At 50.2% G+C, this 26929-nt stretch overlaps 1 protein-coding gene across 2 annotated transcripts in view; it reads left to right on the top strand.

Moving 5' to 3' along the window:
• Positions 1-26558, top strand: part of MTMR14 (myotubularin related protein 14) — an 84434-nt gene extending 57876 nt beyond the window's left edge. Inside the window, exons 18-19 of one of the 2 annotated variants that reach the window (XM_035106895.3) lie at positions 15183-15326; positions 26030-26558. In XM_035106895.3, the coding sequence (XP_034962786.3) occupies positions 15183-15326; positions 26030-26207 (322 nt within the window). In that variant the 3' untranslated portion in view covers positions 26208-26558. The remainder of the gene's footprint in view (positions 1-15182; positions 15327-26029) is intronic. The other variant, XM_035106897.3, reaches the window with a different exon arrangement.
• Positions 26559-26929: the final 371 nt, after the last annotated feature.

Here is a 26929-nt window from a genome sequence, read left to right as displayed (position 1 = left end):
AAGCCCTAGAGTGTTACTCCCAACCCTTAAGCCAACCAGAGGCCTCTTGAGTCATTAACCAGGCAAGTCTTGAACTATCTGAAGTGCTTTTCTAAAAATGTCAGGGTATTGATTGCAATAAGAAACTAAAACTGGCTCGAATCAAATGCAGTTCTTGTCAAGGAACATGAGTTTGGAAAGGCAGAGAGATGAAAAGCATAGAAGATTTAAAAACTCTAGTTCTGAACCAAAAAAGATCTCACACACACCCTCAATCTGTAGCAAGTGAGGAATTGGTTATACAAACCGAAAGCGCATGGCAAAGAAAACCACAAAGCTGAAATCTAGATAACATACAAGTGAGATAGTGCTGAATGTTTCAGAATAGTGTTTCAAATTTCAGAAATGCGCTCTGCTCACTTTCTCCCCTACCCCACCCTTGGCTGCAGCGAGAGTTGCTTTAGAGCTGTCTGTTGTTCTGTCCATTGGCGTAAGAGGAGACTTTGCTCGTGCCCCTTCCATTTGAAGAGGAAGGTCACTTGTGCCCGTGGGCAGATAATATCTTTTTGCGATGGCTCCCAATTCAGGAAATTAATGTACTTACAGAAATTTATCTCAAACTATCTTTGGCAGCACTGTAAAGCCTTTCCCCCCCCCTTAATTCAGGTGTGGTGTTGGCTGATCTTCCTCCAGCACCGTTTACGCTTTGTCACTTGTGCAATTGTCTGATTTTGAGATTTTTACCCTTAGGTCTTAATTGTATGTTGCATTTCAAATGAGATGGTGCCGCCCTCCCATATCCACCCTGCCTTGGAGACGATACCTTGGTTTTATATCTTCCCTGAGTATAGAATGGTATCATTTCCCCCTGCCGTCCTATCACGGTGTGGCCCTGGCTGTTGCATTTGTTACTTCTGCATACTTTAAATTGCAGTGTTTGCAGGCGTAGTTTGGGCAGCGCGCTCCCATCGCCTCTCGAGACAGGCGGATCTGAGCAACAACTAGGGCTAGAATTGCCAGCGAATAAAACCTGGGGCCCCTCTGCATGAAAAACTTGCACTGTGCCTCTGAGCTGTGGTCTCCTCCTCCTCCTCCTCTTTCTTTGGAAAAGGCATGTTCCAGTGTCTTCTGCTTTGGGGGCTGCTTGCCAGGGAGGATCCAGCCCCCTTATCCCAAAGGGTGATGACATTGTGTGTTTGGAGTTATAAGGGTCTTATCCTGGGAGCGTATGGCTCCTCAAGCCCAGCAGCTCTGCCATTGCCAATTTATTTTGGGGAGAGCTGGGGGCAAGGTAGCCACGCAGGCGGCTTTCGCTCTTGAAAGTTCCATGCCGGTGCCAGGGCAGCACTTGGGGGGCCCTGCCACGCTGGCAGGCTCAGCTGTGCCCCTCGTATATCTCGGCTCAGGGGCCGGCACAGAGCCTTGCCAACCCGGAGGAAGGAGGTGGCTGCGCTGCGCATGGCTTTCAGATCTTCTGGACCCGTGGCCATGGCAACAAAGCACTTAGTGTTTGCCGCAGCGGAGGAAGCGGGCATTCCGGTGGGCCAGCAGCTACTACAATAGGTAACTTAATTGGCTACCTGCCACTTCCCGAGCGCACTGACAGGCAGGAGGCAAGCAGGGCAAGTCACGCTGAGGCCGCTGGGAGTAGGAGGAGGGCGTGAGAGGAGCTAGCTTGGGAGAAGGAAGGGAAGCCGGGGGGGGCATTGTTTCTCTTTCCCTCCCTTCCCCAAGATAGAGATAGAGGAGCCTGCCAGTGCATGGGCAAACTGGCAGGCCAGGCAGAAGGAAACCCCCGCGGTTGTCTGTCTCTGCAGACTGGATCAGGGAAGCTTAATTGAAGCCAAATAGGCATATTGGTAGTTAAGCTGGCAAGCACACGCATCCCTGCACTCCCGATTGCCTGAAGCTGTGAATGAGCGGAAGGAAAGGGCATCGCTCAGTATTGCCCTGTGGGGGTTTGTCTGCTTTCTTAACAACAGGGCCAAGGAAGCCTCAAGCGCCTGGATCAGGCCTTTCCCACCTGTCCCGTGCGAGTGCAGCCAAAGAGCTTGCCTGCTAGACCAGTGTTTCCCAACCTTGTGCCTCCAGCTGTTTTTGGACTACAACTCCCATCATCCCTAGCTAGCAAGACCAGTGGTCAGGAATGATGGGAATTGTAGTCCGAAAACAGCTGGAGGCACAAGGTTGGGAAACACTGTGCTAGACCACCCGTTTGAGCGAGCGACGTTTCCCACCCCCTACCATCTCAATCTAATCAGCATGTGCCCCGTTAACAAACGAAATCTGCCGCAGCAACTTATTTACCGGCCTATGTCACATTTTAGTGGGGGAAGCTGTATGTGCTCACACACACACACACACACACACACACACACACACACACACACACACACACACTTTCCCCCCACATGGATACTTATCTCTACAGTATTGTGTTAATATTGCACATTAAGGTAGCTAATCTCAAAACGTTCTGCAGAAAAGCTGGGGGAGTGGAGCTAGTCTGGTACCGTGAGGAAAGAATCTTGGGAGCTTCTGAAGTCAGAATTGCACCTTCTGCACCTTATTATTACGATCGGCTAGGCTGTGCAAAATGGGCCCTGGGGTGCAGAGTCTGTTCCACTGTTGCCGTTTGCCTTGGGAGCAAGGCGCGTGGGGAGGGGGGGGCTCTGCTGCGGAAGCGTTCCTGGGTGTCCACAGGCGGCGGGATTAACGCCGTGTAAGACGCGCGCAGGACAGTAATGTGGCTTAGCCAACTGTCTAAGCCGCGCCTGAATGCGCTTTTGCTAAACCCATTAAACAAAGCTGGCACAATGCGCTCGGATCCGCCGAGGAGCTCTGGGTCTGGAGGCAGCTTTGTCGAAATGCATAAAGCACAGCGGCAGCTCCTCCCGGTGGGCAAGCGAGCAAGGGGAAGAGCCGTCGGGGTGGGGTTGAAGCTTCCCCCAGAGCTTCGAGATGCTGTGGTTTCTGTACTTCTGTTTAGGGAAGTTTTTAATGTGTGACATTTTTAATGTATTTTAATCTTTGTTGGAAGCCGCCCAGAGTGGCTGGGGAAACCCAGCCGGATGGGCGGGGTACAATTATTAAATTAGTAGTAGTAGTAGTAGTAGTAGTAGTATTACTTCCTCGTTTCCCTTGTATGTGTGCGAGGTGGTTCTTTAGCCACTGAACCCACCAGGGAATAAGGGAGCTACTGTAGTTCTCTAGGTCTGCCTTTTGGCAGCTGAACCCGACCTCCGTTCCCGTGCAGCTATTTCGCAGAGTTAACTAGACCGCTGGAAGGTTCAGGACGCCTGAAAACAAGAGCTTCTTTATGCAGCACGTAGTTATCCTGTGGAACGCCCTTCCACCAGAGGCAGCGATGGATGGGCCCCCAACTTGGATGGTTTTTTAAAAAGGATTAGACTCATTCATGGGGGAGAGGGCTGTCGAGGGCTGCTGGCTGTGATGTCTGTGCTCTTGTTTCCACAGTTGGAGGCAGCAATGCTTGCTGGAAACCATGGGAGGAGTTCTGCCTGAATCCAACTTCCTGGTTTCCCTCTGGCATCTGACCGCCCCTGTGGGAACAGGACACTGGACTGGACGGGGCATTGGTCTGGCACCATGGGCTCTTGAGTTCTTCTATCCCAGCACTTCTCTATGCTCAGGGGAAGCCCATGATGTCATCCCGATGATCTGCTGGTTCCCACTGCTTGAGGTTGTGGAGGAAACTGCTGCTGCTGTGGGCTTGTGAGCAAATGCCCTTCTCCTTGCACACAAGCGTCCTGGCTCTTGGCCTTAATGGCCCTGTAATTATTACCCTGGGTCAGGCCGGTAAATGCTCTAATGTGACAGCAAGCAGGCATGGCTGAAGCCGAGTGCTGCTGGCTGCCAAGTGTGTCGCTCACTTGCCGGCTGTGCTTCTGGGCCCTGCACAAAGATCTCCTGCCATCCAGCTGCTGTTAATAGAGTAATTATTAGCTTTCTGGTCTTTATGGTTAAATATTTATGTCCTGGGAGCGCTCCTTAACGCCGTGCCTGCTTTTTGCAGGCAGCTGATTAAAGCAGGCAGGCACATCCAGGCAACTGCCAGCCCAAAGGTGGTGGTGGCAGTCGTGGGGGAAGCGCGGTACTAAGCAAGTGAGCCAAAATTCTGTGCCTGGGCGATCCAGATTCCCCCACCGCTACCACCAAGGGAAGCTAGAATTTGCAGTCTGTACAACTGCATGGAGGAGTGCGTGAATTGCACCAAGGGGATTTTTTTTTGCAAATTTATTCGGCTTATTTTTAATGCAGAATTTAATTCTGTGTTTGTACTGTAAATCACCTTGTGATCCGCAGATGAAGGGCAGCACATAAAGTTAATACACAACAACAACAACAACAACAACAATTAAAAAAACTGCTAGGAGCTGGGCATGCACAGTGCAAACTACGGAGAACCTCAGAGGGAGCTCTTGAGTTCATAAATTTTGGGCAGTGTTGCTTGCCCACTTTTTTCCCAAGTGCCCTTTTGCCAGTTGGAAGAATTCAGTTCCCCCCCCCCCTAAATTAAATGAAAGTGGAGATTCTTTGGAAATGTAAATCTGCCCCTGTTGCCACGTTCTCCTTTTCTGCATTGGGGGTAGTATTATGGTATGGATATGCATATAGCTGACGCTGCTGATTATATTGGCTGCTTCTACATCGGACAGCTGATCTAAGGAAGAGAACAGGAGAGTGACTAACAAGCTCAGTACTGTAAAGAGGTCCAGCGACAGGGCAACGAGAACCTTTCCATATCAAGGATCTAAAAGTGGGTAAATTTCCCCCCAACCTGGTGCCCTCTGGCCATTGTTGGACTACAGACCCCAGCACCCACAGTCAGCATGCTCAGTGGTGAGGGAGTTGCAGGCCAACAACCTCTGGAGGGTACCAGGCTGGGGGAGGCTGCTCTAAGCCAGGCATCCCCAAACTCGGCCCTCCAGGTGTTTTGGGACTACAATTCCCATCATCCCTAGCTAAAAGGACCAATGGTCAGGGATGATGGAAATTGTAGTCCCAAAACACCTGGAGGGCTGAGTTTGGGGGTGCCTGCTCTAAGCTATGGGGCTGGCCTCAAGCTAGGACTCAATTCTGGAAGAGAAGGTTCAAGCTGTGAAGCATGTCATGCTGCTGCCATGGAGTGTAGACAAAACTCTGCTTCTTAGGTACCCTCTACCCTGAGAGCTGCACAGGGACGCAGGTGGCGCTGTGGGTTAAACCACAGAGCCTAGGGCTTGCCGATCAGAAGGCCGGTGGTTCGAATCCCCATGACTGGGTGAGCTCCCGTTGCTCGGTCCCTGCTCCTGCCAACCTAGCAGTTTGAAAGCACGTCAAAGTGCAAGTAGATAAATAGGTCCCGCTGTGGCGGGAAGGTAAATGGTGTTTCCGTGCGCTGCTCTGGTTCGCCAGAAGCGGCTTTGTCATGCTGGCCACATGACCTGGAAGCTGTACGCCGGCTCCCTCGGCCAATAATGCGAGATGAGCGCTGCAACCCCAGAGTCGGTCACGACTGGATCTAACGGTCAGGGGTCCCTTTACCTGAGAGCTTGCTGAGCTGCCGCCAGTTAGAGCAGCCAATATAGGGTAGAGAGGGGTGAGGCATAGTCGCGCCTTCACATGCAGAGCTGATTCAAAAATTAAGCCTAAACCGAACCCTGCACCAAAGCCAGAATTCCATTCTTAGGCCACCACAGGTTGGTATTTGTGGATTTTAGGTTCTCTCCCACCCCCGTTCCTAGCTGGCTTGAGTGACGGATGTGAAGAAAGAGAAGCCAGAGCTGTCAGAAACCTATATAGCTCTTCCTGGGAGGGAAGGGTGGTGCAGTGGAGAGGAGTGACCTAATTAAATGAAGCCCTTTCTCCGGTGCTGTAGCTTGAAAAAATCTGGGCTGCTTGAAGACCCAGCAGGTCTGAACGTTCTTCCTCCTAGAGGAATGGGCACCAGCAAGACTCTCCCTGCCTGTTTTGCCTTGCCTTTTATCCTGCTTTTTCTTCCAAGGGGCTGACTTCCAAGGAAGCTGCCTTATGCCGAGTCAGACAGAGGCCCATCCAGCTTGTTGTTGTCTGCATGGACAACTCTCCAGGGTTTCAGATGCAGGATATTCCCAGCCCGACCCGTAGATGCTGAGCATTGAACCTGAGACCTAATTGCGTGCAAGGCAGCCTGTGCACTGCCAAGCTTTCGCTCTTCCCCTTCCTCCACTTTTGAGAGCTGTTTGAGTATGGCGCCAGGCATCAGGCATGCACAGCTGGGACATTTTTGGGGAGGTCCCAGTAAATATTTCTCGGCTTGGTGGATTTCTGGAGTTTGGTCCCCTGTGCTCTCTACCTGTGCTGCTAACGAAGCATCGCCGACTCTGCTTTTTATATATAATTTTTATTACATTTTCTCTTTTACAATTTGAAGTACACATTTTAACATCCTTAAAATATCAGTGACTTCCCTTCTTCTCTTTCCATGGTTCATTTTACATATCATATATCCCTGCATCTGTTGAATTTATCTTAATGCTGCCAATGTTTTCATGTCTACACAGTTTCCCCCCATATAGTCAATAAGCATTTTTCAATCTTCTCTAAACGTATGTTCTTCTTGTTCTCTTATTCTATATGTTAAGTCTGCAAGCTGAGCATATTCTGCCAGCTTAAGTTGCCATTCTTCTTTGGTTGGGACTTTGCTCGTTTTCCATTTTGGGGCTAACGAAACACGGGCCACAGTAGTAGCATACATAAAGAACCTTTTTTGACACCTGGGAATTTCAGTTGGAATTATCCCCAACAAAAAGGACTCTGGTTTTTTGGGGGGAAAGTACTTTTAAACATTTTTTTTCAATTCATTATGGATTATTTCCCAGCACTCTTTTACCCATTTACAAGTCCACCACATGTGAAATAACGTTCTCTCCACCTTCATCTCCAGCACTTATCTGATTCAGTCGCCAACCCTGTTCTGATTCAGCATCAAAGTAGTTGAGTTCTACTTGACTCCACCACCCCAGGAAAAGGCAGCAATTTTCCACCTGTGTGAGTAAGAGAGCGTAGGTGAATCAGGGAAGCAGAAGCGTCTGTGAAGGTTTACGTATGGGATGCCGCCTGGCGACACAAGAAGATTGCATGGGCAGTAGGAGCAAACAAGTCATTCTGTTTCCTGAGCTCAGGGATAGCCAACATGATCCAATCCAATTGCTATTGGACTCCAGCTCCCATGAGCCCCCAGCCAATGCGGCTGAGGATAATGGGAGTTGGGGTCCAGCCAGAACATCCAGGGGTGCAGCACCACATTGGCCGCTCCTGCTTTAGTTAACAGAAACACTAGCAGAAATACCGTACATTGATACCTCGCTAGACGAAAACGCCTCGCACAAAGAAAAACTCGCAAGACGAAAGTGTTTCGCAAGTTTTTTGGAGACTCGTAAGATGAAATTTCCTATGGCCGTGCTTCGCAAGACGAAGCAGCGCAGGCGCGCGAACGGGAGAGCGGCCGTCTGGTTGGGAGTGCGAATGGCTGCTGGGGATGGAGGGAGGGAGCGGGCAGAAGTTTCCATTGTTGTCCCGCCCGTGCCCCTCCCTTACTCACTTACTCGTCGGTGCTCGCGAACCACTGGCTGCCTGTCGCCACTGTCACCAAGTAGGACGGCATGGCTGCGCGGAGGCACGCAAACGGGAGAGCTGCTGTCATTGAGCAGAGCGCGGGCTGCCGAAGCGCTCCATCCGCCCCCGTCCAGTCCAGTCCCACTGGCTGCCTGGTTGGGCACGAGCGGTTGAGCGCGAACGGCTGCTGGGGAAGGAGGGAGGGAGCCTCTCCCTGGCCCTCCTCCTGCTTCCCCCTCCCCAGAGGCTTAAAAACTTCCGGAGCGGCCATGGCGGGTGAGTCGGCGCCTTTTTTGCGCTTTTTTTTTTGCCCATAGGAACGCATTAATTAAATTTCAATGCATTCCTATGGGAAACCGCGCTTCACAAGACGAAATTATCGCAACACGAAACGACTCGTGGAACGAATTAAATTTGTCTTGCAAGGTACCACTGTAATTCTGACACGGCTCATGAGGTTGACTGTAGAGCCACAGCAGCACATACATTTCAGACAGGCGGCACTACTTCCTAAAACATTTTTTTGAAAAAAGATTTCACTACCAGTTGGGTCCTTGGTATTAAAAGGTTCTCATTGCCCTGCCAGTGGGCCTCTTTGCAGTTAATTGGCTTGTTAGTCACTCTGCTGTTCTCTTCCTTAGATCAGCTGTACTCGAGCACATCACTGAGGCCTTTTTTGTCCAGCATGAGTTTGGAGTAGAAAGGGAAGATGAATCCATGGTTTGAAGTGCTGGCTAGTCTTGCCATCTCGCCTCCCACCCCCCTTTTATTGTTGTTCTCTTGGCTTTCCGCTTTGTCCAAGGACCGTAAGCCAAATTAATCCTCTGTATCGGCGCTCTAGTGTCTGTTCTTGGTGGAAGCCTGGACTTGAAACTCTAATAAGGTCGTGTGGGATGAAGGCTGGAGAGCTCTGCTTGCCAGGGTGAAAGGATTAGAGCTGGAGAGTTTCCGGAACATTCTCCCCAGCAGAAGAGGATGAGTTACTCTTCGGATATATAAAGCTACTTTTGTGTTGACAACGCCGTTGGCGTTATCTGCTGCAGGCTTCCCCAACCTGGTGCCCTCTAGCTGATGTCGGACTACAGTTCCCATTGGCCCTCTGGCTGAGGCTGATGGGTATTGTCGTTCTACAGCATCTGGAAAGGGTACTGTAAGGGGGAGGGCTTATAGAGAACCCCCCCTTCATCTGAAGCAGCCCGTCTCCCAGCAGTCATGAGAGCGAAGGGTCTGATGGAGGGAGTCAGGGAACGGAGAGGCAGAGCCAGGGCTCTGGCAGCATCCAAGAGCCCCTGCTCCATAGGCAGGAAGAAAGGGAGGCGGACAGAGAGGACAGGAATCGGTCAGACAGAAGACCCCCCCCCCCGACGCCGGAATTGAGGAGGAGGAGGAGGAGGAAAGGGAGGCGCTTCTCAGTTCCGAGGCTTTTATGTTGGTCCAGAACGCGGAGGGGGGCAGTGCAGGAATCTGACTCGAGCGGGTAGACATGAAGTCAGTAGTTCGTTACACTGTAAATAATGTGCACCAATAAAAACGTCTGAAAGACAAGCATGTGAAAAGTCGTTACTCAAGAGTAGTCGCCACATCCTTGACAGGTACCTTGTAGGTTGTCCTGGTCTACCGTGATGGGCAGTGGCTTTCCAGTGCCTTGGATGGAAGTAGCTCCTCCTGAACTTGTGTCATGGGCTGGATGGATACGGAAGAGCTGGAGAACCCCAAGGGGAAGAAGGCTCAGAGCCAGGAGATTGGTGGTGGGATGATAATGCGTGGTCAGAGGGAGAAGATGAGAAGGCATCGGGAGCTGAAGAGGCAACAGGGCTTAAGGATCAGGAAGAATCTGGGGCAGAGAGCAGTTCAGAATCGGAGGCAGAAGCAGAGGCTGGAAAGGAGCGGGCCAAGAGGCAGAAGAGGAGAGGCCTCATTGGGGTCAAGACCTCCTGGGAACAGTTGCTGGGATCACTAGGCCTCCTGTGCTGTTTTGGTTTCTTTGAATAAAGATATTGCTAACCTGCTCCTGACATCCTGCCATTTGCAGTCCTTCAACCTGAGACCTCCTTCATGCAAGCCATGCAAGAAGGGCCTTTCACACAAAAATGTTTCAGGCACTCTGGCATGCTGACATCCGAGGGATTTAATATTCTTCACAGAGTTTGATTCTAGGCGCTGCTGGTGCTGCTCACAACTCTTCACGACCGTTTTATCCTCTGCTCCCAGATAATGTCACTGGTTCCTGCCCCTTTTGTTTCCTTTCTCTCTCTTTCATAGGTTGTCATAAACAAAATATCTCTCCTGACATCTCCAAATTTAGAAACAAAATAAAAAAATTCCATCCATTAGCACCTAAGAGACGAACTAAGTTTGTCATAGGTATGAGCTTTCGTGTGCATGCACACTTCTTCAGAGTCACTGAGACAGAAGTGTATCTGAAGAAGTGTGCATGCACATGAAAGCTCATACCAACGGCAAACTTAGTTGGTCTCTAAGGTGCTACTGAAATGATTTTTTAAAATTTTGTTTCGACTACGGCAGACCAACACGGCTACCTACCTGTAACTAACTCCAAATTTATGGAGGTTCTCTTTGCATTTAATATGTAACTTATTCAGTGACCAGCGTGACTACAGTACTATGCTTGCATCAGTTGTGTCAATCATGTGCCCTTGGAAAAATTGTTTAGTTTTCACAGTGGAAGTTTGCAGGAGTTGGGCTTTTGTGCAACTTTGAAGAAAGAGGTGGCAAGAGAGCAAGGCAAGAAGTGGTATTTCAAGGAGTAGGCACAGAAAACTGATGGACACCCTGCCCAAATCACTTTTTTCTCAATTCTTCTCTGATGCACTAAGGGCTGGAAACTTGCTTTTTTAAAAAACGGAAGCAGAAAATGAACTCTAAATCAACCAGTAGAGTCTTATCATCTGGACCCCACAAGTGGTTGAAATTGCAGAGTCATTGGGTAAACCCTTGGCTTTGAATCCTTTCTGGCTGTGTCTGCAAACTTCATGGCTGGCTTCGTGCTTCTGTGGCCACTCCAGGTCTCTCTCTATTTCTGGCTTCCCTCTTACCCTTCTGCTTTGCTGGCCAAGCAACCGGCATATCTCTCCTTCCTGCACTCCGCTCTTGGCAGCTGGCTTCCTACCGATTTCCAATCCCTGGTCCGGACGCTTCATTGGCGAGCCGAGTTGTGTGAGCTTTGCCAGAGTATACAAGAAGGCCAGACTCCCCAAATCTCTGGAAACATGATCCACCCAGAGCAATATGTGTTGAGGTTAATTTAGACTCGAGGCCAAGAGTTCCTGAGTCCCATTCTCTCTGCCCAACATAGTAAGTCTTGCTGCTGCTGCTGCTCTATCTTGTTGTTTAGTCGTGCCCGACTCTTCGTGACCCCATGGACCAGAGCACGCCAGGCACTCCTGTCTTCCACTGCCTCCCGCAGTTTGGTCAAACTCATGTTGGTAGCTTCGAGAACACTGTCCAACCATCTCGTCCTCTGTCGTCCCCTTCTCCTAGTGCCCTCCATCTTTCCCAACATCAGGGTCTTTTCCAGGGAGTCTTCTCTTATCATGAGGTGGCCAAAGTATTGGAGCCTCAGCTTCACGATCTGTCCTTCCAGTGAGCACTCAGGGCTGATTTCCTTAAGAATGGATAGGTTTGATCTTCTTGCAGTCCATGGGACTCTCAAGCGTCTCCTCCAGCACCATAATTCAAAAGCATCAATTCTTCGGCGATCAGCCTTCTTCGTGGTCCAGCTCTCACTTCCATACATCACTACTGGGAAAACCATAGCTTTAACTATACGGACCTTTGTAGGCAAGGTGATGTCTCTGCTTTTTAAGATGCTGTCTAGGTTTGTCATTGCTTTTCTCCCAAGAAGCAGGCGTCTTTTAATTTCGTGACTGCTGTCACCATCTGCAGTGATCAAGGAGCCCAAGAAAGTAAAATCTCTCACTGCCTCCATTTCTTCCCCTTCTATTTGCCAGGAGGTGATGGGACCAGTGGCCATGATCTTGTGTTTTTTTTATGTTGGGCTTCAGACCATATTTTGCGCTCTCCTCTTTCACCCTCATTAAAAGGTTCTTTAATTCCTCCTCACTTTCTGCCATCAAGGTTGTGTCATCTGCATATCTGAGGTTGTTGATATTTCTTCCGGCAATCTTAATTCCGGTTTGGGATTCATCTAGTCCAGCCTTTCGCATGATGAATTCTGCATATAAGTTAAATAAGCAGGGAGACAATATGCTCTATCTTAAGCCTCCTCAATTCCCGCCCACTAAGATGGACAATCTTCTGCACCTTACATTCTCTTGTTACAGGGCAATTCCTCTTTGTCAGAATAGTCTTTCCTACCAGCTAGCCCTGTATAAGGTCTCTCTACCTTCTGCACTCCACTGTGGAGATCTGTGTCCTCTCATCTTTTTCTCTCCCCAGCCCCTTATCTCCACATTCAAAATGCCAATGCCCTACCAGTCATCAAGAATATTCTTTTTCTCCCCTCCTTCAACCATTTGCTAAGCCCTTTCTTCTGTTCACATGAAGGCTTTAATAGAAGAGTATAAAGCGCCCCATGATCCTCGGATGAGGGGTGGTATGGAAATTATATAATAAAGAATTAAAAGATAATAGAATTGTAGAGTTGGAAGGGACTCAAAGGGTCTAGTCTAGTCCAGGCACGTCCAACTCCCAAGAGACTGCGATCTACTCCCAGTATAAAAAAAAACAACTGGCAGTGATATACCCATTGTCATTGCCAAGAGTTGTTGAGCTTTTTTTTAGGGGGGAGTGACCAGAATTGTTGAGCTTCTTTTGGGAAGGATGATCCCAGAGTTGTTGAGCTTTTTGGGGGTGGGGAGTGCCCAGAATTGTTGGAACTTTTTTAGGGGAGGATGCCCCAGAGTTGTTGAGCTTTTTGGGGGGATCGGTAAGGAGCACAACAGCGATCACTTAAAATAATACCGCGATCGACCAGGAGATCGCAATCGACCTGTTGCACGTGCCTGGTCTGTTGTTGTTTAGTCGTTTAGTCGTGTCCGACTCTTCGTGACCCCATGGACCATAGCACGCCAGGCACTCCTGTCTTGCACTGCCTCCCGCAGTTTGGTCAAACTCATGTTCGTAGCTTCGAGAACACTGTCCAACCATCTTGTCCTCTGTCGTCCCCTTCTCCTAGTGCCCTCAATCTTTCCCAACATCAGAGTCTTTTCCAAGGATTCTTCTCTTCTCATGAGGTGGCCAAAGTATTGGAGCCTCAGCTTCACGATCTGTCCTTCCAGAGTGCCTGGTCTAGTGCAGCTGAAAAACCCCGACAGGTGGGCCAGTCATGTTGCCCTCCAGACATCCATTGTCAAAGATGGGGAAATGATGGCTGTGACCACGATGAAGGAAGTCTCTGTGGGAGTTGCTTCAAGGAATCACCAATGCTTGATGCTAACCGATAAATCTCTTCCTTCCTCCCCCCCCCCCTTTCACTTGCCTTGTACCACTAATTCCCCCACATTGCTGATTCTCCTTGCTTCCACATCCTTGTAAGAGAAACTTGCCAGCTGCCTCCCTTTTCATGTCCTGTCCTGCTTTTTGGGAACTCTTGCTATAAATGCCTTCAAAGCTAAGAGCCAGTAGGCGTCTGAGTAGTCGTCCTTTTCTCCACCCCACCCGTCTTTGCTTCAGAATGCTGTGAGTGCACCTGTGGGTCCCTCTGCAGTAAGACAGCCGGGGATTGCAATGATGGAGTCCCATTTTGTCTTTATTCCTGGCGCCGTTTCTCTGATGGGAATCCGCTTCGCCACCAAAGTTGTCGGGAGAAGGGAAAGAGGAGCCAACGAGTCTCTTTGCTAGGCATGTACAGGCGTTTGGAATGGGAGCCATCAGCAGTTGATTGACGGCCAACGTCTAGTCAGGGTGGCTCTCTAGAACTTCTGTGTTCAGAGTATTTTGTACGTCCCTGGGCACCAGAAGGGGGGAGGGAGTGATTGTCTTCATGTCCTGCTTCTGATTGGCCACTATGGGAAGAGTGAGACTGGCATAGTTGATGCTTTTGCATGACCCAGCACAGCTGCCCTTAATCTTTCCTAAACTCACAAGAGACAGCATTATCCCACAACCCTTGCGCAAGGCTAGGGGGGTTGGTCCTAAAAACTGAGATTGGCTTTCTTTAAAAAAAATGCTGGATTGCAAGATGCTTTGTAGACTTTGTGGCTGAAAAGGGCAGGGTGTAAATAAATTTAAGGTGTGGAAGAGCATCCTCTTTCCCCAAGAGCAGTGGCCTGTTGTGCCCAGTCGGTTGGTGAGCCCGTTCTTGCAAGAAACCAGAAAGCAAATCCCCTTTTGTTCGCCTTTCCTTGTTCTCCAAGGTAGCAACGAGTTTTGGGGACAGAGAGAGGGGTGGGGATAGGCGACGGCGCCAAAAGTGGAAGTCTGTTTTACCCTACAGCATTGTGCCTTTCCCCCAAAAAACTGGAAATCTGGATTATTCCCCGTACGTTGAAATGACCTTTTCAGGTAAGAGGGGGGGCCTAATGCTTCTGCAAAACGCCAGCAGCTGCTGGTGCTCCGACTGAAAGCAGTTTGCCTGAAGGGCCTCTTTGAAATAAAATAAATAAATAAAGGGCTTCCTTGTGAGCTAGGCTTGCTGCCTCGCAGCTGACGCTTCTTTGCTCCCATCGGATTCATTTCTTCCAATTCGGCCAGCTTGTCGTATTGCTTAACGCTTAGCGCTGCGTGTCACTCCTGAGCCACCAGCTAAGCATTCTGGGACCGTGGAGGAAGGACGTGGCATGGGGCTGAAAGGCTTGCCTTTTGAAGGAGGACGAGAACAGGACTGCTGCACGGTTTCTGCTCTGCAATTCGCTGGGGGATCTCCTCTCTGTCTTTCCGCTCTGCTGCCCCCTGGGCCATTTTCTTCGATTAAATGCTACTGCTGCTTTCTTGCTTTTCTACCAACTCTCGACCGTTGTGGTCCCACGCCGCCTCTCACCTTCCAGGAAAAGAAAACCGGGATGTTGTGTCAGGATCTGAGCACTCCACTGGCTGGAAGGGCCAGGGAACAAGTAAACCTGAAGTTCCTCCCGGAAGCACAAATCTCATAGGAACCTTAAGAAGTTGCCTCGTACCGAGTCAGATCCCCACCCTCCCTGGAGATGCCATTGGGGATTGAACCAGGGACCTTCTGCATGCAAAGCAGGTGCTCTGCCACCCTTCCCTCTTGCGTTGCTCCTTGCCCTCTGCAAACTTCCATTGGGCCCCAGCTGGCCTGCATGACGACCGCACCTTTGGGAGCACCGTCGGGGGCTCTCTTGGCAAGACGGTTCTTGGCTTTTGCAGCTCCTGCATGACATTAACTGCTGGTTTGCCTGCCACGGCGATTCAGCGCTTTCGCCCTCCTTAACGAGCTTGGCATCTTCTTCCTGCTTGCTTTAGAAAAGGAGCCGTTTGAGGCCTGCTGTAAGCCGTACACCCTCGATGCCATTCTTGGGATGCTGATGCCAGTGTAAACTCTTGAGGGGCAGGAGACCAACGAGGGCTTGAGCAAAAGGGACGTTCTGCTGAACAACGCCATTGACTTGCACCGTCTCCTCTTTCTCTTTCTTTCTCTCTCTCTCCCCCTCTCTCTGCCCCAGATCTGCAGACCATTCTCTGCCTGGATCCTCCATCTCTACAGACTTTGGCAGCTGGCAGATGGTAACGGGGAATGGCAGTGTACAGGAGCAAGCAGACTCCTCCCTCCCTTTCAGCTTCCCGGATGAGCTCCCTAACAGTTCCCTGTAAGTGTGCTGAGAACGACGCGTTGGGAGGGGCTGCGCTGTGCATAACCCGATGCCTCCGGTTCGGATTTCCGGCATCCGGAAACGATAGTCAACCGGCCTGGCCAAGGCCTCTCTACCAGAAGACCACAAGGACCATTACTGATTTGATCATACCAGGCTTAGCTAGGTCCAGCTGTCTAACTCAGTGTGACAGCTCCTTATAGACCTTCTCCCTAGCGAGAACATGCTGGTGGCTGGCAGTGCAAGCTGACTCTTCCCACCCACCCACCCACCACTCAAACACTCCCAGGGCGCAAGGGATGCAGATATGTCTTCCACAACGCACAGGGATGCCTGCGAACTTTCCCCCTTTGCAGCCATCACAGGTACTTCCATGCTCTTGTCTCCTCTTGATGTGGGTCTGGGTGCTTTTATCAGTCCTGTTGTTAAAATGCTCTGTAGATGTGAGCTGGGCCCCTCCAGGGAAGCACAACCAGTTCTGAATCTTGATCGCAATGTGCTCTCTCATTGGGCTGGTCTTTTTTCCATTCTCGTCCTCTTCAGCAGTGCAGCACACGGAGCCGTGGAACTTGGCCTTCCATGATTCAGTTAATTTACGCAGAGGTTTTCGAAACGAACTTTTGCGCGTTGTTGTTTTCCCCCACTCAAGCAAGCCTTTTGTTTTCCATGGAGTTCCTTTACCTTGCGACTTTTATTTACCAGGCGGAGACCAAGGCGCTGTCATTTGATCCCTCTTTCCTCTGCTCCAACAGTCCAATCCTAGGAATTCCTGCCAAGAGGCTACTGTTGCACCCACTGAACCAAGGACAGATCAGAGTGGTCCACAGCCTCTTCATTTTGTCTTCCTCATTTCGGAAGTTTTCGTTTTAATAACGATAATAGTAATCTTTATTATTTTGGGCCCCGCCCATCTGACTGGGTTGCTATGTGGACTGGGGAGATGCACTGCTTTTGCAATTCTGTGGGGCCGGCCCTATATTCTTGTTGCCGTACAAGTACTCATGTCTAGCTGTGTCCCTCAAAGTGTGTTGGGACTTGAACTCACTGAATGCACCAGAACTCATTGATAGACCTCACCCTCTTCCTAGCTGGCATCTTGTGGCTTCTTTGGTCAGCGGTCCATAACCCTTTATGTTAGTTTCACATTCAGACCAGTGCCAGCTGAATCCTTGGTGGTTTTGCTATAAGAGGACTGTGCTCGCATTGCCCCTCTATAGCCGCTCCCTCATTTGCCCCTAGCCCTTCTCACCAGGCTCGGGCAGGACCTTGCACCACAAAGTTGCTCAGTTTAAAATGCCACACTGGCGATAGTTCCCTGGGGTATTGATGCTTCTCCTCCTAGCATCGGAGCGAGGACGGGTCTGCTGTACAGCTGGCAATAGAGTAGAAGTTTTGGGACATATTTGGAATGGGGCTTTGGCTGAAGTGGTGTCTCCTGGAGGCACAGAAACGAGAAGAAGGAAGCTTAAGGAGCAGTAGTCCTGTTGGTTTAGTATGGATTCATTACTTCCAGAAAAGCTAAGTCAATAAATTGGCCAGTGTAGGTCTGTAGATAAAAGACGTTATACCTCCAACAGATGGCTGTTGTTGAGTAGAATTGATCTGGCTTCTAACACTGAAACCTGGGTGGAATTGACCTCTCATCTACGTCCACCCAAGGACTCAATTCAGCACCAACTAGGGAGGTGATGTTGCCATGATCTACAAGAATTGCATCTCTCTCTCCCCCTCGGCTTCCTGTCTGGGTTGCAGTACTCTTGAGTACTGAGTTCTCTTGAGTATCCTTGTGTTGCACAATCAGGGCAGGCTAGGGGTTGTGCTGTTTACTACCCAACCTGCTGCCCACGGGGAAGGACCGGTTAGGAGCCAGGCTCAGTCCAGACAACATGGAGGCACTGTAGGCAAGCGGTCCATCTGTTCAAGGAAATGGCTAAAATAGCGTTCTACCTGAAGTAACAGGTTTGCAGCTTAGGGTTTGTCTTGCCCAATCTTCCTCACTTGCGGCACAAGTTGCTTCTGCGGTATAGAGTGCCTTTGAGCGACTTAGCCTGGCGAACCACTTGTGGACAGGAAGAAGCCTACCCTTGCTTGCTTTCAACAGACCTCCAGGGTAGACGGCTGTAATGTGCGCTATACATGGGGCTGCAAAACTGTTCTGAAACTGCAATTAAGGCAGAAAGCAGATGCGGCTGTTGGATTACTCCCTGAGACTGGAGGTTGTGATTGTATTTTACCTGTTGGTGTCATCTGCTGTGGCTTCCACATTGTTTCCAGGCATGTTTCAAAGTGCCTTTCACGGCTTAGAACCCAGGTTACTTGAAGGCCTGCCTGTCTCTATATGTACCTACCCATACATTAAGATCTTCAGTGGAGAGCCTCCTAAGGGTGCCATCACTTATTTGAGGTGAAGCGAGTTCCCTAGGGTGAAACACTCCACGGAGGTTTCCTGTTTGTTTCTTGCTTTCTTGCCCTTTTTCTCATCGGGCAAAACCTCTTCTATCTCCCCAGAGTTTTTCGGTGCGGTTTTAATCCCGCTGACTCTGTTGCGCTGCTTGGCATAATCACGCATTTTGGCTTTTATATTTACATTTTAAGTGTGTTCTTTCGGTGAACTGCTGTGGGAATAATTGAAGGGCCGTTTTTGTTTGTTTTTGTTTTAGTGCTTCAAATAAATGAGTTGCATAGGAGGAAGGCAATGGTGGTACTTTTTAAGTTTGTTCCAGGTTGCATGTATTCCCCACCCCCCACCCCCAAGAAAACAGAAATGGAGTGCAATAGCAGACAGGATATAATAATAATAATTTATTATTTATACCCCACCCATCTGGCTGGGTTTCCCCAGCCACTCTGGGCGGCTCCCAATCAAATATTAAAAACACGATACAGGATCTGCACAAGGTGTTAGTCTGCTAAGTTTCACTCAGAGTAGACCTATTGAAATTAATGGGCTTACCTTGGTCAGCGTGGTCATTAATTTCAATGGGTGGGATTCAATGTTCCGCTGTGACAAATGATCCATCCACACAACCATTTGAGCTTGCCAGATGGAACAATTCCTCCCTCCTGCTCCCAAGCTCTCCTCTGGGGTTGTCCTGAACCCTGCCCCAGCCAATTTTGGGGGGGCTTGCAGAGGAGAGGAGAGGGAAAGGCCCACTGCACAGTCTTCTATTGATACGGCTTGTGGGGTGAATCCCGTCCAATGGGTCTAAACTTAATTGAATAACATGGTACAAGGTGAATCCTTTAAAAGAGGCCCTGTGGATACAGAGTATACCTGTTCCACGGGGCCTCTTTTAAAAGACTCACCCTGTGTGCATGCACACAAAAGCTCGTACCAATGACAAACTTAGTTGGTTTCTAAGTTGTTTCACCCTGTATATATCAGGCATTTCCAACCGGTCGATTGCGATCTACCTATCGATCACTGGGTGTCCCTGGTTGATCGTGTGATCCTGATGGATCACCCAAGGGGAAAAAAAGCTCAATAACTCTGGTCAGTTCTCCCCCTAAAAAGCTCAACACCTCTGGTCAATCCAATGGGTACATCACTGCCAGTTTATCACAGTCTCACAGTTTATCACAGTTTATACACTGAGACTTAACAGAAACCATATAGGATACTTCCAGTGTTTTGCTTTAAAAACCACATATTAATAAATGCTCGTAATTTTTCATTGGAATGCATCTTAAAATATAAGTGCAGGCTTAGCGCCCACAAACAAAAAAGAATCTTAGCCCATTTCCCCCCCCCCAAAAAAAATATATTCTAAAAGATATCAGTTCAGCCCTTACTGCGAAGTCCCACAATTTATCCATTCATTTATATTTGGGAATTTCCAGTATTTAGCATGGATTATCACAGCAGGTGCTGTCATACAACTAGTCAGTTCACGATGTTATTTTTGTATTAGATCTTAAGTTTAAATGAGCAAGTAAAGGAGTCCAATATCTTATCCGTTAAAAGCTTTCATTTTCTTCTGATATTTAGTGTGAGGGCATGTTCACCACATGTGGCAGAGGGACCTTGGCTTCTTCTTTTTTTAAAGACACTTACAACAACAGATATTGCAAATGCTTGTTTTATTTACCATGCCATCTTGTTAGCGGCACAGGGGAAAATTATTTCTGTTTGATAAGCTGCAGCCGTCCAGTTGTTAGAGACTTGTACCCACTTCTCCATGTGCAGCGGACTAAATTATGCTAAGTATTTTGAAATACGTTTAACTCGCGTTAGGCAGGCAAGATTCAACTTTTCCTGGCACGGAACTCTTGATTGGAGTGTTTTTGTTTAAGTTAATGACCTATCTTGACTCATGAGCTTCCCAAAAGGCAGACATAGCTTGCAGGGGTGCAAAATCAGTGAGTGAGGGTTAACCCTGACCTGCCTGCCAGGTCTCCCCCTGCAAAATATCCCATAGGCCAGGCATCCCCAAACTTCGGCCCTCCAGACGTTTTGGACTACAGTTCCCATCTTCCCCGACCACTGGTCCTGTTAGCTAGGGATCATAGGAGTTGTAGGCCAAAACATCTGGAGGGCCGCAGTTTGGGGATGCCTGCCATAGGCCATGCCTTGCCTCCAGCTAGATGCCCAGACCGGCTTGGTGGAGAAACTGCCCACAGAGGGGAACATTTGCAGAGAAGAATTGGCAGACATGGGGTTACTTTTGTCTCCTGCAGACCCAGGATTGGGAGTATGCATGTGCTCCCAGATTGTGTAGGGTGTGTGTGTGTGTGTTGTTTTGAAGATAAGGTAACAGATGCCTCTGGTGTGAGCGAATTCCTTCAAAGGACATGGAATCCCCACCCTGAGCCATATCCTGGGGTCCTTCCTCTCCCACCACCGCCATGTCCGCACAGAGGCAGGATACTGCTGTCACTCCTTTTCTTTTTCCTTCCCAGCCTCCCCCCACTTCCATGTCTTTGGTAGCTTTTCAGGCTGCCAGGATCTGAATTCTCCTACAGCTGGGCAAATGGCCACAGCCTGGGCCTTGCAAATGAAGGAAGCAGCTGCTGCGTTCAGAGTGGCAAGGAATTTTTAAAGGAGCAGGAGCTGTATCTCTGGAGGAAGTCGCATGGGGGCGGGGGGGGGGGCGGAGAGGCAGCTTTTCTACGTGGTTAATCCAGGCCTCTTTCTCTGGCTGACCCGTAATTGGAATTATGTAGGCCAGTCTGTAATGAGGTTGGTGTGGTTTTGTCCATTGAGAATCCTGCCTTTATAAGGAGTTTGGGGGGTGGGAAGAGATTCTCCTATAAGCAGGCGTGGCTAAGCTGTGGTTCACCAGATGTGGCCGAACTACAGCTCCCATCATCCCTGCCCATTGGCCATGCAAGCAGGGGCTGATGGGAGATGGAGTTCAACACTGCCTGGAGCCTGTAGGTTGGTCACCCCTGCCCTACAGCTTCAGATACATTGCGGCCCTTTGACTTCTCCTAGAATTGGGGTGGATGGGAAGAATCATGCAAGTGTGTTCTGCTCATGGGGGCCACAGTCAAATGCAGTGTGTTTTTATTTTTGATGTTATTTATTTATTGCATTTATATCCCACCTTTCTCTCCAAGGAGCTCAAGGTGGCACACTTGGCTCTCCCCCTCCTCCTCTAATCCCCCACAACAACCCTGTTAGGTAATGTTTCCACCTAAACATTAGGAAGAACTTCCTGACAGTAAGAGCTGTTCGACAGTGGAATTTGCTGCCAAGAAGTGTGGTGGAGTCTCCTTCTTTGGAGGTCTTTAAGCAGAGGCTTGACAGACATATGTCAATAATGCTTTGATGGTGTTTCCTGCTTGGCAGGGGGTTGGACTGGATGGCCCTTGTGGTCTCTTCCAACTCTATGATTCTAGGTAGATTAGGCTGAGAGGCAGCAACTGGCCTCCAAGGCCACCCACTTCATGGCAGAGTGGGGATTTGAACCCTGGTCTCCCAGGTCTGACACACTACCCACTATGCCACACTGTCTCCCTTGTTGGTGAGAAGGGGTATCTATGTACATGCACCTACACAGCACCAGGTGCAGATCAGGGAAGCCGGAAACTAAGAAACGCCGAGTACAGAAAGGGGTAAGAAAGTTAGATATGTGTGTACAGTTTTCTTTTAAGCCTCCTGCAACCCATCTTCAATAGATGCTTTGAGTTCTAGGAAGTGCATTTTTATGGCAGCTCTTAGCTTAAATCTGGGAGATATTACGAATGAGCCTAATGACTTCCTGCAGCAGAAGGAAGAAGCAGAGTAAGTGAAGCTAGCTTACAACCCCTGCAAGCCAGTGTCCCCTACAAGGAAATGGGCAGTTCTAAAAGCCGACCTTCTCTGCAAGGCCTGTGGGCTTGTTTCCAAATGCCTAGCAAGGAGCTGCTTCTGCTACCGACTTTTCTCCCCTGCCCGCCCCATCCAGTTTGGAGAGCTGCAGTGTCACTAAATGGGTAATTTCACCCAGGAAGCAGCATGGGGCCAAAGCCAGGGCTTATGCCAAAGTCTTGTGTAATCTCCTGATAGCGCTGTTTGTGCCTTGGGAGTTTCTCGGGGGAGAGCCGCTAGCTTATTCGTAGTGGGACAAATAAGCAGGGATCTCTCCTTGCTCACCGAGCCACGTGGGTAGGTTTTTAGAGCTTGGAATTAGGTGGGTTATAATAGGGTAGTGGTGGCAGGGGGGGGGGGGGGGAGAGAGCACAACTTCCTACTCTCCCTGCAGTTGTTCTAGTTTGTGCAGCCTCTCACACATTCCCGGGCCTGGCAGAGTCCTGCCTCAACATGCAAACTCTGCCGTTTTTTATTGGGAGGGGAGAAGGGGGGAGATCATAGAATCATAGAGTTGGAAGAGACCACAAGGGCCATCCAGTCCAACCCCCTGCCAAGCAGGAAACACCACCAAAGCATTCTTGACATATGTCTGTCAAGCCTCTGCTTAAAGACCTCCAAAGGAGGAGGAGACTCCACCACACTCCTTGGCAGCAAATTCCACTGTCGAACAGCTCTTACTGTCAGGAAGTTCTTCCTAATGTTTATGAGATGGTTAATGAGATGGTAGAGTGGGCTGCACAGCTTGGAGGGAGGCATGAGGAGAGGCCATGAGCCCATGTGGGATCCATACCCTAAACAGGGAGTGGGGGAACCTGCAGACTCCACCTCCCATCAGCCCCAGGCAGCATAGCCAAATGGCCAGGGATGATGGGCATTGTAGTCCAGACCCATTTAAATAATAATTACCCTGAGATTCTTGGGGGTCCAGATTTGGCAGTGAATCTGATGAGATTCAGACCAAATCTGATCCCGGGTTCGGGTTCTGTCGGGAGCCTGCCCGGTGCCAGGTGGAACCGCAGGAGAGGGGCAGGAGCATCCCTGGATGTGGGGAGGAGGAGGAGGCCTGATGTCTCAAGGGAAGCCAAGGACAAACCCCTGCAGCCCCCATCCCTACACATGCTTCTTCAGAATCTAGGGTACAGAGCCCTGGGCCCACCTAACCTGGGAATACGTCTCATAGAATTCAGTGGGGCTTGCTTCTTAGCCAGAAAGGTGGCCTTTAGGGCCAGATTCAGCTGTTTGGTTCCATTAGCAGAAGAAGCCAAGCACAAGGCTCCTCTGCTAGTGCAATGGTGCAATTTCCTCCGTATCCCCTGGATACGGAGGGTCGGGAGGACTCCCAGAATATAGCAGGTGGCGGAAGGAAAGACAGAGGGGTCATTCCAGCAGAGCAGCAGAAATGTTTGCACTGGCGGAGCAATCTCCTTCACACTATGTCAAATTCCACTGTTCAACAGGGCTTACTCCCAGAGGAAATACAGATAGGATCAAAGCTTTTGCTGTAGCTCTCTGCTTCAGATCCTGCGATCCACCTTTGGGACTGGTGCAGAAGTTTTCTTTGTGAACTTCCTGATGCCACTTAGTCCTGGACCTTTAAAAAGCATTTGGAGGAAGACTCAACAAACTTGTGCTTCCTTGCTGCGGTTTCGGAGTCTCTCACCCCTATTCAGGCGAAACGGCAACGTTTATCTGCTTTTGCGCAGTTTCATCTTCAAATATGCATTCCCTTCGTTGACTCCTCAAGCCCTAGTCCTGTGACATGGAGTTCCATGGGCTAGTCCTGGGGGGGCGGGGCCACCGGAAAGGCCCTTTCTGCCATTCCCTCCCAAACGGTTCGCTCTGCGAGCCAGGCTCTTGTGTTTTTTGTATTTTATTTTATTTTTCCTAATCCAAGCCTTTCCGCCATGTCCCCTCGCTGCTCTTTCCGGACTCGAAGCTGGTGGCAGTGGGTGGCTCTCTCCTGCTTTCCATTCAAATTGACGGTGCCAGTTCCTAAGCCGGTGAAAACACTGGGGAGATAAAAGGGAATGCTTGATGGGCAGGTTTGTGCCGTGCCCTTGGGACGACCTTTTTTAAAGGGATGTCTTATTCTCTTTGAGAGAGAGAAAGAGTGAGTGTGTGTGTGTGTGTGTGAGAGAGAGAGAGAGAGAGAGAGAGAGATGCATGTATGCACGACAAAGATTTGTTTTTCTTAAGACAGCTCTGAACAGATGCCTTTGAACAGTAATCTCCCTTTGCGCAGCTCTCATCTGGAATGTCTTGTTTGCTTCTTTCTCTCTCCCCCCCCCCCCGGCTTCCTCCCCACCTTACCATAGATCAGATGGAGAGGAGGCTAGTCACAGGGGGATGCCTTGCCCTACTCTACAGGATGCATCGCTCTTGCACCTCTTTTTCACAGAATGGGAGGGTGGGGAGTGGCAATGATGTGTGTGTGTAGGGGGGGGGAATAGCTTCCTGCTAGCAGGCACAGCCAGAAGCTTTTGGTTTCTACTCTTCCCCCACCCCAGCTCCCTTTCTCTCCATCTCTGGAGATTACACTCTCAACTTGGACCCTGTGGAAGGAAGGGAGGGAGGTGGGAGTTGGAGGAGGAGGAGGGGGACGAGGAGGCCAGCAAGTGTAGTTGGGGTAATGGAGCCGGAGGAGCGTTACTAATACAGAAGCTCTTGGCCAGAAGGCTTTATCCCAAAAGCACTTTGAGGAACGGCTGGCAGAATGCAAGCACAGAGTTCCTTCTCCTCTCTCTCCTCCCTGCAGTGGGCTTTAGGGATGGGGGAGGGAAGCTTAGAAGACAAAGGTCAAGGAGAGAAGGTGGAGAGATCGTGGCCTTTTTCTTTGCTCGAATGTTGGCTTTGAGGTTCCTTCTCAGCGCAGCAGCAGGAGACGGCAAGTGGGGCGGGCGCTCTAATTGGGGCTGGTGCAGCAAGCCGAGAGGCGGGAGGAGCGGAGGGGATGGAATTCTTTTCAGCGGAATAATGATCTGGCCTTATGGGCGGTGGAGATGCTCTCCCACCAAGGGAGGTGCGGGCTCTGACATTCCAAAGAGTTTGGCCTTCATGGCTTCCTGAGCCTCCTCCATGGCTGTGATTCTCCCCACCACACACACACACACACACACACACACAACACAAAAATTCTGGGCCCTAACTATAACCGCGCGGCCAGTTTCCCCTCGTTGCCTCTCCTTTTGCCTTCACCTCACTCTCCAGCCAAGGCGGCCCAAAAATACTTCGGTGCAAAGGCAACTGAGCATAGGAAGCCGCCTTACACAATCAAACGCAGCTCAGTATTGCTGACACGGACTGGCAGCACCTCTCCAGGGCTACCAGGCGGGGCTCTTCCCCAATGTCCTACCTGGAGATGCTGGGGATTTGACTTGAATTCTTCTGCGTGCAGAGCGGGTGCTCTCCTGCTGAGCTTCGCCCCTTCCCCAAACCGGCATGGAGTGCCAGAGTTCAGGCAGCCCCAGAAGCAGCTGCCTTGAGCAGACGCTGCTTCTGTTCTGTTCTGAAGCCCTGTCAGGGACCGGGGGAGTATTTGCTTCTGACTTGGAAGGCCCTGAGCAGCTTTCTTCCGCAGCCGACCGGGTTCCAGGACTCGTGCTTTGGTCACTGTCTCCTCGTTCGCATGGCGAGATGCAGGCGGTGAAAAGGTGCAGAAGCCGGTGGGCGTCTGTTTTCCTTTCCCCTCCGTGCCACCAGAGGAAAGGGAAGCCAGCTGGCTTTGAAGTGTCAATCACTCTCGGAGCCGTGCGAAATGAAGTCGCGCGTTTCCCCGGCATCTTGAGAGAGCTGGTGGCCAAAAGGCCGAGCTGCGTGGACTATGAAGTTTAGAACTTGTGAACTTCCCCTGTGCAGAAAGGCCTGTAGCTCAGCGGTAGGACACCTGCTTTGCATGCAGAAGGTCCCAGGATCAATCCCTGCGGTCTCTAGGTAGGGCTAGGAAGAGGTTCCCCATCTGAAATCCTGGAGAGCCACTGCTGTGGAGTGCAGACAATATCGAGCTAGGAGGACAAGTGGTCTGGCTCTGTTTTAAGGCAGCTTCCTATATTGCCAAAGGAACAGGTTGGTGTTGGGGGGGGGGGGATGGTAGAAAAGGTTGCATAGTGTTCCTCCTCTCTGCCTTGCAGGAATAACTCCTTGGGACCAAATCCTAGCTGGTTCTCGCTAGTCTTAATCTGGCTTCTGCTGTGAACTGGGCAAGCCAGTCTGCAATATAGGACACTGACACACTTCCGCAGAGGATATGGATTTCATAGAAATGGAAGGGACCCCACCGGACAGCCAGGCCTGCGATGCAGGAGTCTCTACTAAATCATCCATGGCAGATGGATGCTAGCTAATGGGATTTTAAGGGGAGCCCTTTGAACAGTTCCCCAAATTGCCATTTACTTCCTTGTCCTTACAGCCTGGTGTCACTGACGGAGAGGGAGACCCGTTTGGAGGATGTGCGTTCGGCGTTCCTGGCGGCCTACAACAGCACGGTGGGCCTGAAGCCCGTGATGCCCAGCCCATCGGGAGCCATCGGTGGCCTTCTGGAGCAGTTTGCCCGTGGCGTTGGACTAAGAGGAAGCAGCGTTCTTTGAGACCCGCCTCCCACCACCACCACTACCAACAACAACGCTGCCCTGTCTGGGTTGCTTTCTAGTCCGGAAGGTGAAGGAACCTCATAAGCCATGAGAGCCCAGTTGCCAGCTTCTGGCTTGGGCCAGAGCATCAGGCCATGCTCTCCTCTGTACGCTACCTGACTGCCAGCCCTTCTGGGTCCATCACAGACTGACTGACTGACTTGACTGGTCACAGCTTTCAGCTGCCTTGGGCTGGGCTGGTTTCCACTAGAATGATGATCTGGGGGAGCGGTTCTCCCTCTCCCCTTCCACTCATACAGGATTTGGCTAGCTCTGACAAATCACCACAGTAAAATGTGTCAAACACCCCGTCTTCTGGTTCTGTCTTTGTGTGTTTGATTTCTCTTTGTGTTAGGCTGTGAGCTCTGCACAAAGCCTTTAGACAGGCCTGGAGGGGGGTGGCTTGTACCTTTTGCCACCCCTGGCCCATCTAGAGCTGAGGAGGAGGAGGAGTCCAACCACATCTGAAAGACTGCTGGGTCCCCCACCCTTTCTTTTAGGTAGAGGCCTGGTTCCCGAAGTGGTAGGAGCCTTTAAAGGACCACTAGCAGTTACTAAGGGAAGTTGAATCTATCCATCCCACTCTGCTCCATCAGATCTTGGGCAAAACTCCCGCAGCCCTAGTTGGGCCTGTGAGCTTAAAATTAAGGTTCTTGTCCTCCATCGATCTGAATTGAGCT

The sequence above is a fragment of the Zootoca vivipara genome, chromosome 2, assembly GCF_965207765.1.
Source record: "Zootoca vivipara chromosome 2, rZooViv2.hap1.1, whole genome shotgun sequence".
Lineage (NCBI taxonomy): Eukaryota > Metazoa > Chordata > Lepidosauria > Squamata > Lacertidae > Zootoca > Zootoca vivipara.
This window is presented reverse-complemented; position numbering and strand designations above follow the sequence as displayed.